Raw genomic sequence first — 12,379 nt, 5'->3', positions numbered from 1 at the left:
CTGGGTGTCAAGATAATAAAGGGAGAAGAGGAGAGCCAGTCACACAGGTCTCTGCCCGAGCTTCCTGATGGCCTAGCTGTACACTGCTCCCTGTGAGAAATGACTGTCACCTCCAGAACCATACGCCCACATGAAACTCCTTCTCTTTAAGACAAGTTTGGTCAGGTATCTTGTCAAAGCAACAAGAAGTTAAAACCACACCTTACAGCATCTTTTAAATCGATTTTTTACTTAATTTTTAAATATATATGACTGTCAAAAATCAACACTTGCTTTTGTTAACCAACATTTAAAAAATCAATTTGATGATATGTATGATATATACCACAGAACTTGTATTAAGTACTTTTCTAGGCACTGGATAGGAATGAGAAAGAACTAACAGTCCTCAGTCAGTCTCCTGGAAGAATTTTGTTGTCTTATCATAAGAAAATCAAACTAAGGCCACTCACATCGTTCCCAAGTTCTGAAACTCAGTCTATATAAATTGCTAAGTGAATACACACTTCCTAACACTGCATGCCTAGGAACTATTCCTCCACATACCCAGTCCTCTCCTCATACCAATTTCTACTCTAGCAACTAACTAAATGGTGCTTTCCTCGCTAGGGGCTACAACTGCGCACTTGCCAAACCTACTGACTCTGATTTCAAGTTCAAGGACCACATAGTATGGCCATTCTATAATCTCCACCTCTCTTCCTTGTGATGCCTCTGTTACTATTCATCATTCACTTACTTGCATCACATGTCACTCTATGATACAGAGATACACTCCTTTGGGTATACACTGTTTCTCCCAGCTTTTGTGTGGTTCCTGGGAAAGAACACTAGATCTCCTAGGTTCATTTTCTTTTTGAACAAATCATCTCTCTCATTCTGAATACCAAATGTAAATAATGCTAGTGATCGTCCTGCATTGAGATAAGAAAAAAGTACTATTTAAGTATGAATGAAAGAATGATGTTGCCAAATGATGTATCTCCCAGAAGCTTTTGAAAATATGTAAGAAGCTCCTTTAATAATTGGCATTAAATAGTTCTCTAAAATTTTATATGTGCTTCCATCTCCAAATGTCTGCACGATAATGACATTTATAGTATCAAAAACTTAAGTCCCATTTAGAGCAAAAGTGTCCTCTACTTCATTTTACTTTGAATAATATAATAGGTTGGATAGTCTGAATTCATGCTAATTTTTAATGTAGTACACTCATAAAATGAGGATATCTTATATAATAACACCTTTTGTATCCACTGGAACAGAAGAGATGAGGAGGTGACAGACATTGCTATGGGCTAAGAAAACTTCACAGAGTAGAGCTTGTTGTGGACTATAAACATCATGATCATGACAGAAAGGACTTGAAAGGGTAACTTAGATTGTGTAGTCTTCGGTAAAGGTGGATTGGGTCTTGACGGGATTTGTTGTTGTTTGTGGTCACTAGCACAGGGTCTTGCTGTGTAATCCTGGTCAGCCTAGAACTCACAGTATAGAGCTGGCTGATCTCAAATTTTCACTCCTGCCTCTGCTTCCCAAATGGTGGGATTACAGATGTTTGCCACACACAGCTAAAATTAGAGATTTCATAAAGAAAGTGAGAGAAATTTTGATAAATCAGGATGGAGCCAATGTGTGTGAAGATGTCATATTGGAGAGTTTAGTGGATATTCATATATATATAGGAAAACTACAGAAAATTTCAAAAAACTAAAATCTCACTCTGGTGATGAAGATACCAGAGGTCTGGGACAGCGTGGAAGGTGTCAAACAGTTTCAAGTTGTGTGATGGAGGAGGCAAGAGGAGAAAACACACCAGAGAAGTGTAGAGCTTAATAAATTATGCTGCATGGTGGAAACAGGGAAGTTGGGAAGGAAGACTGCTTGAGTGAATGGGGTAAGGAGGAGATGATGAGTGTGCAAAGCTCAGTGCTGTCAAAAGAAATTCCATGAGTCAAGGGTCATTTGTATTTGTCTAACAGCTACCTTCAAAAGAAAACAAAATAAGCAGGAAAAATTGCATTTAACAATACCCCAATACATTCATATAATTTCAACTTAAACCTAGTATAAAATATTGATGAGATGTTACAATTTTCATTTGTTAGAAGCGCTAGTGAGATTGTTGATTAAATTATTACTGATGGGCTGGAGAGATGGTTCACTAGCAAAGAGCACTGTCTGCTCTTCCAGAGGACCCAGGTTTAGTTCCCAGCACCCACATGATGGCTCATCACCTTCTATAACAGGGACCTAATACCCTCCTGTGGCCCCTGTGACATGCATGTGATACACACACATACGTGCATTCAGAGCACCCATATACCTAAATTATGTTTTTAAAAAATAATTGTTATTCTTATTGCTTCATACTAAACTAGGTACATTTCAGGTTGTCTCATAGCTGCCTGTGGTTGGTGGTTACCATGTTGGATAGTGCAATACTAGAATTGACAGGTGACTTGGCAAGTTTCTTAATTGAGATGGTGCTAATTCTCACTACACTTTAGGAATTATAGTTCTATATATCTCTCCCTCCACTAGCCTTTTTGTTTAAGCTATTTGAGATTCCAGATTTTTGTTGCTTTTTTTTCCCCCCAGAATCTCGAAACCTCAAACCACCAAGATTTTCAGAGATACCCATGATATATTGTTGTATTGCTTGGTGTTGCTGCTGCTCCATTGAATTCTGTTTTACTTAACAATTTAATTACCCAAGTCAGTCTGAAGAAACTGTCTTCTCTGTCAGTCTTAAGACTTGTGATTATGAAATACTTTAGTACCATGTCCTGGAAAACCTTAGATAAACATGGAATTTAATTCTTCTTTTGGGGGAATGAAGACTATACTTTTTCCATGTCTCTGTCTGCATCTGAATGTTTCCCCCAGTACTGAAGAGCTGATGTAAACTTGCAGGATTGTCAGTCTTCACTATATGCTAAAGAATGCAGTACAAAGGGAGGCCTACTTCTATAGAACACAAGCCAAGGACACTGTGTTCCATCTTTACAATGAAATGCAGATTTCCTATTAAGAAGGCCAATCCATCATTTCAAAAGGTTGAATAGGATGGTGCATTAAAAAAAACCAGCTGCTTAAATTTAGGGCATTGAAAACCATCCAATTAAAAAAAGAAAGAAAGAAAGAAATGTTCTCTGGGTCTTAAGCATTTTCATTTGATTATGTATTGGAGAGGGTTTTATTCAATCTAGTCCGGCCTCTTAGAATTCTGCCCGAAAATAGTTGGACAAGTGTTTTAAGTAAGTTGGACTCAGCTCTGATACTTCATTTACTTGAGTACTAGATTTTGCTGTTTAGCATATCCATGCATTCATGAATAAATTATTAATTTTATACAGGAAATATTGAAATGGGCTCACAGTGCTCTGCTCTTGCATGTTTTTCCTAGGCCTCCTCCACTCCCGCTGAGTTTCTTTTATCTTTTTTTTCATTACTTTGAAGGCTTTGTTTGCCAGAGCGGCCATTTTGTTTTCCAACTGGCTTCCTTCAACTTTTGCAGCCCTTTCTTTTCACTGCCTTATTTTTGTGGTTAAGCATGGAGTCATGTTTTGTGGGGGGGGGGCGAGGAAGGGGCTACTCGGAGGTACTCTGCTTAATTTTCCCCTAATGTACGAGCAGAAAAATGGCAAGATCAGTGAATGGCAATCCAACACCACACACACTCTGTGCTCCTGAGCCATGAGCTCTCAAGCTGCCTTTCTGCTGTATGAGCCGCAAAACCCCTAGCAGATATGGGTGTATGAGGCATGGTTCCCATGGGCAGCCACAGATGTGTGTCAGAATTACAGCTATGAATATGTGCACCACTACTCTGGGTCTAGCTCTTTCTCATACAGAGATCTACTCTACTGTTTTGCAAGTGATGCTAATGGGACCTGGTAATATGTTTTTCCTAGGCTTCCTAGACTGCGTACTACTTGCCTGGGTTGATAGGCATTTACACATTGACCCTGGGCCAGTCCTTAAAAGTGTTTCTGGTAACTCTTGGGCATTTGTTGTGTTTTAGCAATATGTTTCAGTCACATTTGTATACCTCACCTTCCCAACATCCATCTTCTTCATAAAGAATCGTCAGTTTAAAGGAGAACTTGGGTTAATTAATATTAATCTAATCCTAGTGGGGTTTTCTTCCATAGTAAGCTAAAAAAAAAAAAAAAAAATCTCTATGAGTTGTATAAAAAAATCCTTTTGTGGACCTAAATTTTATGTTAGACCCAAATGAGGGAAAGGTTTTCTGTATTTTATCTCAGTTTATGGGGCATTTCATACCAGGGTCCTTGGGCTTCCACACTCCCCTGCCAATGCTGGCTATCAAAACTGCTTAGGCTGCAAATAAAATGTGAAATGAAATCCATCTGGCATTTCTCATTGAATTAGGACCAGAACATTTTTGTTAAATATTAACAGATGGCTAAATTCTTAATATCAGACTAACATTTCAAAACATCTAAGGGGACCCACATGAGGGGCAAGGATGAAGGAGCATGTGTTCTCTCCATCTCAGAGTCCTTCCTGAACGCTCCCCTCCCCCCACCCCACCCCCACACTTTCAACCCACATGTGGAGAATCACTGGCCTCTCCTGTCTCATATAACTTGTATTCCTTGGTAGCTGGTGCAAAAGTAGTGTTTGATGATGTCAAGATAATGTAATCAAACGTTATCAAGTGGTAGCCAGTTTAGGAGGTGCGTTGCTGTTGGTGCAGTAACTTATTAAAGTCTTCTCTTTCTGTCTCACCCCTGAATAACAGGAGAAAGAAAAGAAATACATGCTTCCACTGGACAACCTGAAAGTCCGGGATGTGGAGAAGGGCTTCATGTCCAGCAAGCACGTCTTTGCGCTCTTTAATACTGAACAAAGGTAAGACAGTGAAACCACTTTTGTGTTAAGAATTTTGACACTTTACATTTTCTGACATTTTACATTTTCTTCCCAGTCAGAATCTCAGGTGGCTCAGACTGGCCTAGAACTCCTAATCTTTCTGCATCCACGTCCCCCAAGTGTTGGAATTATAGGCAAGTGCCACTACACCCGCTTTCCTTAAGCTTGTTTTATATTTTTTAACATCCACTGTGGGTTATAGTTTCAAAAGATTAAAACACAGAGTCAAAAAAAATCTTCAAAACCTGGTTAATTTCCTGGTTTTCCAGTAGGCACTGAATTCTTACCAAATCGTTTCTTAAAGACACATTTTACTATGTAATAGTTCTCCTTTCTGGTTGTTGTTTACAAACTTAGAAATCGTCATCATGATTTTTGTTTGTTTGTTTGTTTTCTTGTTGTTACTTTGTTTTGTTTGCTGGGGAGTGGGGAATTGAAACCATTGCACAGAAGGCTAAAAAGATGGAGGGTGGTGGATGACAGTTTGTAAGTTAGAAATTACAGTCTCAATGTTCTTTTGACTTTCTTAAGATCACACAGCTGCTCAGAACTGAACCCAGAAGTGGAAGCTGTCAGGACTTTTCCTTTCTTGCATATACCTCATGGCTTCCCCCCCCCCCTTGGTTCTCTCCTATTGTTGCTGTAGAGTGTCAAGGCTTGACTTAGTGCTAACCATCTACCTTCATTAGGTGCTATGGCTGCTCACTAAAACTAAACAGTGGAATTAAACAACAAACATAAAAATGAACCATAGTCAGACAAAAACAATAAAGGGGCGTTTCTTTGTTTTCCCTCAAATGGAATCATTATAGGAAAAACTTACTTTGTTCATGAGAAGTGAGTCACCAGGTGGCAGGGTCTAAGTCTAACCCATGTTTCCAGGCTGCATTTTATCTTTATTTAGCAATAAATGAAGTTACTTGATTAGGTTCAGTGAGGAGCCCAGGGTCAATCACACGGTTAATCAAAACAGCAAAAGGAGACTTCTTCCTACATTCCCAGTCAATTGCTCAGAGTGACTCAGAATACAAAAATACTTGGGAAAACCACAAGAGCAAACCATTTAAAGAATCAAGAGGAAAGAAAATCAAATACCGCTCTCCAGTGAAATATTGAAATGGGAGCCCCCCCCCCCATTTGGAGGACTTGGTATTATTTGAAAGTAGCTTATGTGAAAGAAAAAAAAAAACAACTGAAAATGATAATGAATAAAAAGAATTCTAGAGCAGCAGTGGTCCACTGGGCTCTTCTTGGTCCCTGGAGAATCCAAAGATTCCAAAGTCATCGTAAGGGGGACTTCTCTGGGGGACTTTTATCAAACCGGAAGTACAACATACTGTAATGCTCCTTCCATCCAAAAGATTCAGTTATTGAAGAGCTTGGAACAGGAAGAAATACAAGAAAGTACAAGAGACACAAAAGTAATATTCTAGATCTCAGAAAACCTAGACCTTTTGGAATCCTTGAATTCTAAAAAAGATGCTGAATTCTGCCATTCCCCAGGGACCTCTACCAGGACACAGATGCCCCAAGTAGCTTAATTGCCATCATCTTTTACTGTGAAATTTTGAGCCCTTTAAATGACTTTTGTGCTCTCCCAGTCTGCCAGGACAGTGTTGATCATGGATGTGCCTATCCTGTTTCTGATTTCAAAGAGAATTATTTGAAAGGCTTTACATTTAAGCCCCTGCTATCAGATATCAGATGAGAAGCATTGTTTGTGTTCTTCTGTCCTGAGGTTTCTGTGTACACTTTCAGATCAAGGCAAGCTGGTCAATTTTATCCATATCTCCACCTACAAGACTTTTTGATCCCCCCCAACCCCTTATAATCTGCTTATATGGTGAAACACACTGCTAGGTTTTCTAAGGATCAATCATCCTTGTTCTCCTACAGTCATGGTAGAACACACGTACCCCAAATTCTTGGCTTAAAATTGCTAGCATTTTATTGAAGATTTGCAATTATGTTCACAAGGATTACTGAGCAACAAATACCCTTTGCATATTACCCTTGGCATGTTTGAGTATCAAGGTTCTTAGTTTCATAGACTCACATGACATTAAACCCTAAACATTTTGTTTAAAACTGGGATTAACTGTTAATTGGCATCTTGGTAGAAGTCACTGCTAAAATCATCTAGCCTAGAAGATGTTATTAAAAGATATTTTTATTAAGTATTTGAGAATTTCATATAAGAGTTCAGTGTATTTTTATCATATTCCCCTTAATTACCTCCCACTGCCAAAAGGTGTTTTTGGCAAGCAGACAGTTAACTCTGACTTAATTATTTAATGATTGTACATTGTAGTAACAGTCTATATTTTATTTGAATCAGTTAATGCAAATTATATTTTTTTTCTAGGAAATCCTCCAATCTGCTTATTTTCAAATAAATTAGCTCTAAGTATCTCATTGTTCTCTCATTTTTACATTTCTGATGTATCTGAGATCTGGCATCTTTATCTCTAATATTAAACTGTACCTCTTTTCATTCCATGATCACACTTGTCAGAGTTTTGAGTTCTTTTCAAAGAAACAGCTTTTGACATTTTATTCTTCATTGTGTATATTTTTTCTACTTCAATAATTTCCTTTCTATTTCCTGCCGTATATCTTCTTCCTTTTCCTTTTCAGCCCTCATTTGGATGCATAGCTCATCAGCTTCACCCTCATTGTCTTCGGCTCTTTGCCCCAACTATTGGTTATAATATTTTCATCAGCATTCAGTTTTGTTGCTAAGTCATTTCCATGTTTTTCTCTTCCCTTTGAGTTACTCAGAAATGTGTTTTACGTTTTATAATGCATAGAATTTTATTGTTGTGTTGTTGTTTGTTTCTAACTTAATTGTGTTGTGGTCAGAGAATGTGGTCTGGCACATTCTGAATTTTCATAAATACTTCATGCATGTTTGAGAGCATGTCTTCACTAGTTAGAAGTGCAGGTTTCTGGGTCATGCTTGTTGATTGCATTATCTGGTCTGTGTTGCTGCTATCTTATTTTCATCCTGACTAATTCAAACTTTCAACAAGGATATATAAGGCAGCTACTGTGTATTATGTTCTCTAAACTTTAAAATATTACTGTGAATGAAACAGAAATAAAAAGAAAAACAAACAAATAAAAAAAAAAAAACTTGACTGTTGATTGCATTCCAGAGAGGGGATTGACAAGGGAGACAGTTAAAATTATAAACAACTATGCTCACAACCTCCTTGTTAGGAGTCTGAGTATTCTAGTAAGTCTGTCCATTTTTGTCTTATGTTTTTTGAGGATAAGCTATGCTTTTGTATTCATTAACATTTAAGAGTTCCTAGAGTGAGAGAGATGGCTAGTGGCTAGAAGAACCTACTGCTCTTGCAGAAAACCCAAGTTTGGTTCCCAACACCCATATCAGGTGGCTCACAACTTCCTGTAACTGCAGCTCTGGGGGATCTGACACCCTTTTCTAGCCTCCATGTGCATTGCACTAGTGTACAAATTCACACATAGAGGAACACATATGCATATATAATCTTAACACACAGAATCCCTAGGATTTTAAAGAGCAAGTTTTGTAATCGTCTCTTATTTCTCATAATGGTCTTCCCTCCCCCCTTAAAATTTGCTTTGTCTTATGTAACATAGTGTGTCGTCTGGTTAATACTTTCTCAGTATACCTTGGTGCTTCCTTTATCATCAACCTCTGTTGCCCTTCAGTGTTTCTTCTTTAGTAGCATATACCTAGGTTTCTTTATTTTAAATCTATTATAAAATCTTGGGGTGGGGTGAGTGACTTTAGCCCAGTTTTGTAATGGCCCCTGAGTTACTTGAATTTAATTTGAGTGTCGTTTTTAATCTTCATTGTGCCTTTCTATATGGTGCACCCCCCTCCCCACTTCCTGACCTCTTGGTTTGTTTGTCTCAAGTTTGGTAGTTATATACTGTATTTATTCTCTTTTACATTTTTAATGATCTGACATTACTACTTATCTTGAAGTCGTAGTTACTCTCTCTAACTTTTCTAAAATAACCCGACTCTTCTGGTTTCCACACTGTTGCCAGGATTTGAATTCCACCTTTGTTTTCCACTACTTTAGTCAATAGAAGATGCCACAGACATGACTATGATGAGTGTTTAGATTTTCTGACATGATCACCAAGCAACTTGCTCACCTTTCTTCTTGCGTTAAACCTGTTTCCTTTTGGTTTTGTTCACACTGAAGTACATCCTGAAGAAATCCTCTCAATAGTTGCTACTTGGTTAAAATCCTCAGGTTTGTTCATGTTTGCTTTTTTTAAAAATGTTTTATTTTGACCTCATTTTTGAAGGGCTAGCACTGGATAGTAAAATACAAACTGGCCATAGTTCTGTCCCGTTGCTGAAGGTCTTTCTCCTGTAGGACCTACTTTGTCTTTCTCTAGAGAGGCCAGCTTCAATCCTTTTGGCGGTTCCATTTTAAAGCTAACCTGTGTTTTCTTACTAGTTCATTTTAAAGAGTTCTTGTATCCTTAGTATTCTGAAATTTAAAAATAATTTGTTTGTATGACTATATGGTTGTGTTTCCTGCTTGAGATTCATTGTATTTCTTAATTATGAGGACTTGTGACTTTTCATAAATCTGAGATTTTAAGTTTGTTTTCTCGTTTCTTGTACTGGGCTTTATTTTTTTTGGGGGGGGGGCACCAACCAGCTCCCAGATCATGACATGGAGACTTACTATTAGTTTTGAATGCTTGGTCTAGCTTAGATTCATTTCTGGCTAGCTCTTTTTACTTAACCTGTGTCTCTTTAGCTACCTTTTGCCTTGCTGCATTTTACCTTCCTTTTCTTTCTGCATAGCTGACTTTCCTGCTGTCTCTATGTCTGTCTGGAAGATGCCTGGCTTCTGGTCTCAGGCATCTCCCCTATTCTCTCCTCCTCATGTCTCATTCATGCCTAGATTCTTCCTTCTATTTATTTTCTCTGCCCTCCAGCCCCACCTATCCTTTATCTGCCTAGCTTTTGATCTTTCAGCTCTTTATCAGACCAATCAGGTGCCTTAGACAGGCAAGGTGAAACAGATACAAAACATCTTTAAATAACTAAGCACACACTCTTACATTGTTAACAAAGGTAGCAGAAACAAATGTGACATGCCTTTGTATAGTTAAAGTAATATTCTGAAACATTCTTACCTTTCTAGTTTCTCTTTTCAAATCCCATATAGATGCATGCTAGAGAATTTTTGTCTTTTCTCCATTCATGTGCTGCATATACTTTAGTGTCTTTTTGTAGTTCACATTTTGGTACCACTTTCCAGTTTAATTGACTCATTTTTGCTCAGTAGCTTGCCAGTTATTTTTCTTTAGTAAGGGACTATTTTTTTTCCCAATTCATTTTTCCCCCTAAGGACATGACCTTTGGAGGGTCCTGATTCTCATATAAGTCCCAAGGTACTCTTTCCTATCCTTTTAAGGACATTGACCACCTTAGGATTTCTAAAATGAATGTCATCCAACAGCAAAAATGGAAAAAGTCTTGTTTTCCTTTTGGTGGGGTTGTGCTAGGGAGATGTTAAGGTTTTCCCATTTTACATTTTGGTAAGTAATGCTTTTAAATTTTAGATGTCTTATCAGAAAGAGGTTTTAAAATGTCTGGGTGTCAGGATGTGAACAGACCAATAGGAAAGATGATGAGCCCCTCACTCTCATCTCTTCTGATTCTATTGTGTTGCCCATTCCAAAGTGTCTATTAAGCAGTTCTGCATCATCAGCCATGCATCTGAATGGAACACAGGGTGTGATCGTGCTTTAATGACATTTTCAATTGTCAGTGAGTTTCCTTTAGATCCATTTTCTACTGGTGAATAAATACATAAATAAAATACAGAGAAAAATGTAGTCTGGTTAAGCAACTATAGTGTATGAAAATAAAAAAAGGACTACAATGTGTCTGGTCACATTTGAGCAGAGCAAGTGCTAGTGTGTACTGTAGTGGTTACATTGCAGTGCTGGAGTGACAAGGAGCACAGGATGGACCCACAGTCCATACTGTTAGCATTATAGCAGGTGGTCTTTCAATGGCTCACATCATGAATGGGTTTAGAGGAAACAGAGACTACTGTCCCAAAGATAAAGTAGCATAGGTCAAAGTGGTTGATGGGAAAAGCTGCCTAATCTGTTGCCCACCTCTTCTGAAAAAGGAAAGGGAGCAGAAGTGACAGAAACATAAACATTCCTCTTTTGTTTCTTAAGGTTGGTCAACGTGGGCCAACCTTTTAAGCGTATGGGCTTCGATGCTCCAAGTAAAGAAGCAGCCATGTATCTGTGTATTTATTGAGGTCCGTATTCATAGATAACTCTATCAGCTGCTCCTCAGTTATCTTTTCTCACTTGCATTGATGCTGAGGCTGCATTGCTAAGCTTGCTTTCTTCTGAAAGAAGACATTATAGCGACATCGGTGTTATTTGGTTTGAGGTCAATGGTTCTCAACGTGCTGGTCACAACCTCTTTGGGGTCACCTGAGACCATCAGAAAACATAGATATTTGCATTACAATTTATAACAGTAGCAAAATTACAGTTACAGAGTAACAACAAAAATATTTTTTTTCCAGATAGGATTTCTCTGTGGCTTTGGAGTCTGTCCTGGAAATCATTCTGTAGACCAGGCTGGTCTCGAACTCATAGAGATCCACTTGCCACTGCCTCCCAAGTGCTGGGATTAAAGGTGTACACCATCATCGCCCAGCCAAACAAAAGTAATTTTATGATTGGGGGTCACCACAACATGAGGAATTTCACTAAAGGGCTGCAGCATTAGGAAGGTTGACAGCCACTGTTCTAGATGGATAACTTGGTTAATTTAGAAAAAGGTCTTCTAAGCATCTCTCTTTCTTTTCTATTTTTCACTCCTATCTTCCATAAGAACAGACCCACAAAAGGCTCAAGATCAGGAGTCCTTATGGAATTGCCAAAGCTGTTAACAGAGTAGGTGTGCTAAAGTATCATGACTTGCTGCAGTTTCCTAGGGCTTTAGAGATAGTCTTGTCTATCCTCTTTTCCTTATAAGTTAAAGATCTACCATCTTAAGATATAGATGTATTTCTCCTATCACAGAGCCAGAACCATGCCCCAGATCCAATCTCTCCTAATTGCCCTTGACACTGTAGCTTAAATGTTGACTGTGGAGAGTAAACTGGAACCCATAGATGTCTTTAACTAGCATTGTCCATGAAAGAAAACAGTGAACAGTTTTGAACTTCTTGTGCAGGCTGTGTAGTTTACTCTTGGGTCTTACACATGTCCATAGAATGCTTTTAGTCTCCTTTTTAAAGCCCTGTGTGAAACTGGCCTACCTTCCTGCTACACAATTCCTGAAAAACTGCTTTAGCCCTTGCTGTTCATGTTGCAGCATGATTGTTAAGAGCAAATTCTCTTGCTATTTCATCTCTCTACTATATAGTTTAAAACAGTTTCTCTGCTGTCCTACATCATCATGTGTGAGAATCAATAC

At 38.3% G+C, this 12,379-nt stretch overlaps 1 protein-coding gene across 5 annotated transcripts in view; it reads left to right on the top strand.

Annotated features, from left to right (window-relative positions):
• Nucleotides 1-12,379, top strand: part of Dnm3 (dynamin 3) — a 480,062-nt gene that overhangs the window by 345,327 nt on the left and 122,356 nt on the right. For all 5 annotated transcript variants that reach the window (XM_051186097.1, XM_051186093.1, XM_051186095.1 and 2 more), the window contains one exon: nt 4,772-4,881. In XM_051186097.1, the coding sequence (XP_051042054.1) occupies nt 4,772-4,881 (110 nt within the window). The remainder of the gene's footprint in view (nt 1-4,771; nt 4,882-12,379) is intronic.

The sequence above is a fragment of the Phodopus roborovskii genome, unplaced genomic scaffold (assembly GCF_943737965.1).
Source record: "Phodopus roborovskii unplaced genomic scaffold, PHOROB, whole genome shotgun sequence".
Classification (NCBI taxonomy): domain Eukaryota; kingdom Metazoa; phylum Chordata; class Mammalia; order Rodentia; family Cricetidae; genus Phodopus; species Phodopus roborovskii.
The sequence above is the reverse complement of the archived record's forward strand: the minus strand, read 5'-3'. Positions and strand labels throughout refer to the sequence as shown.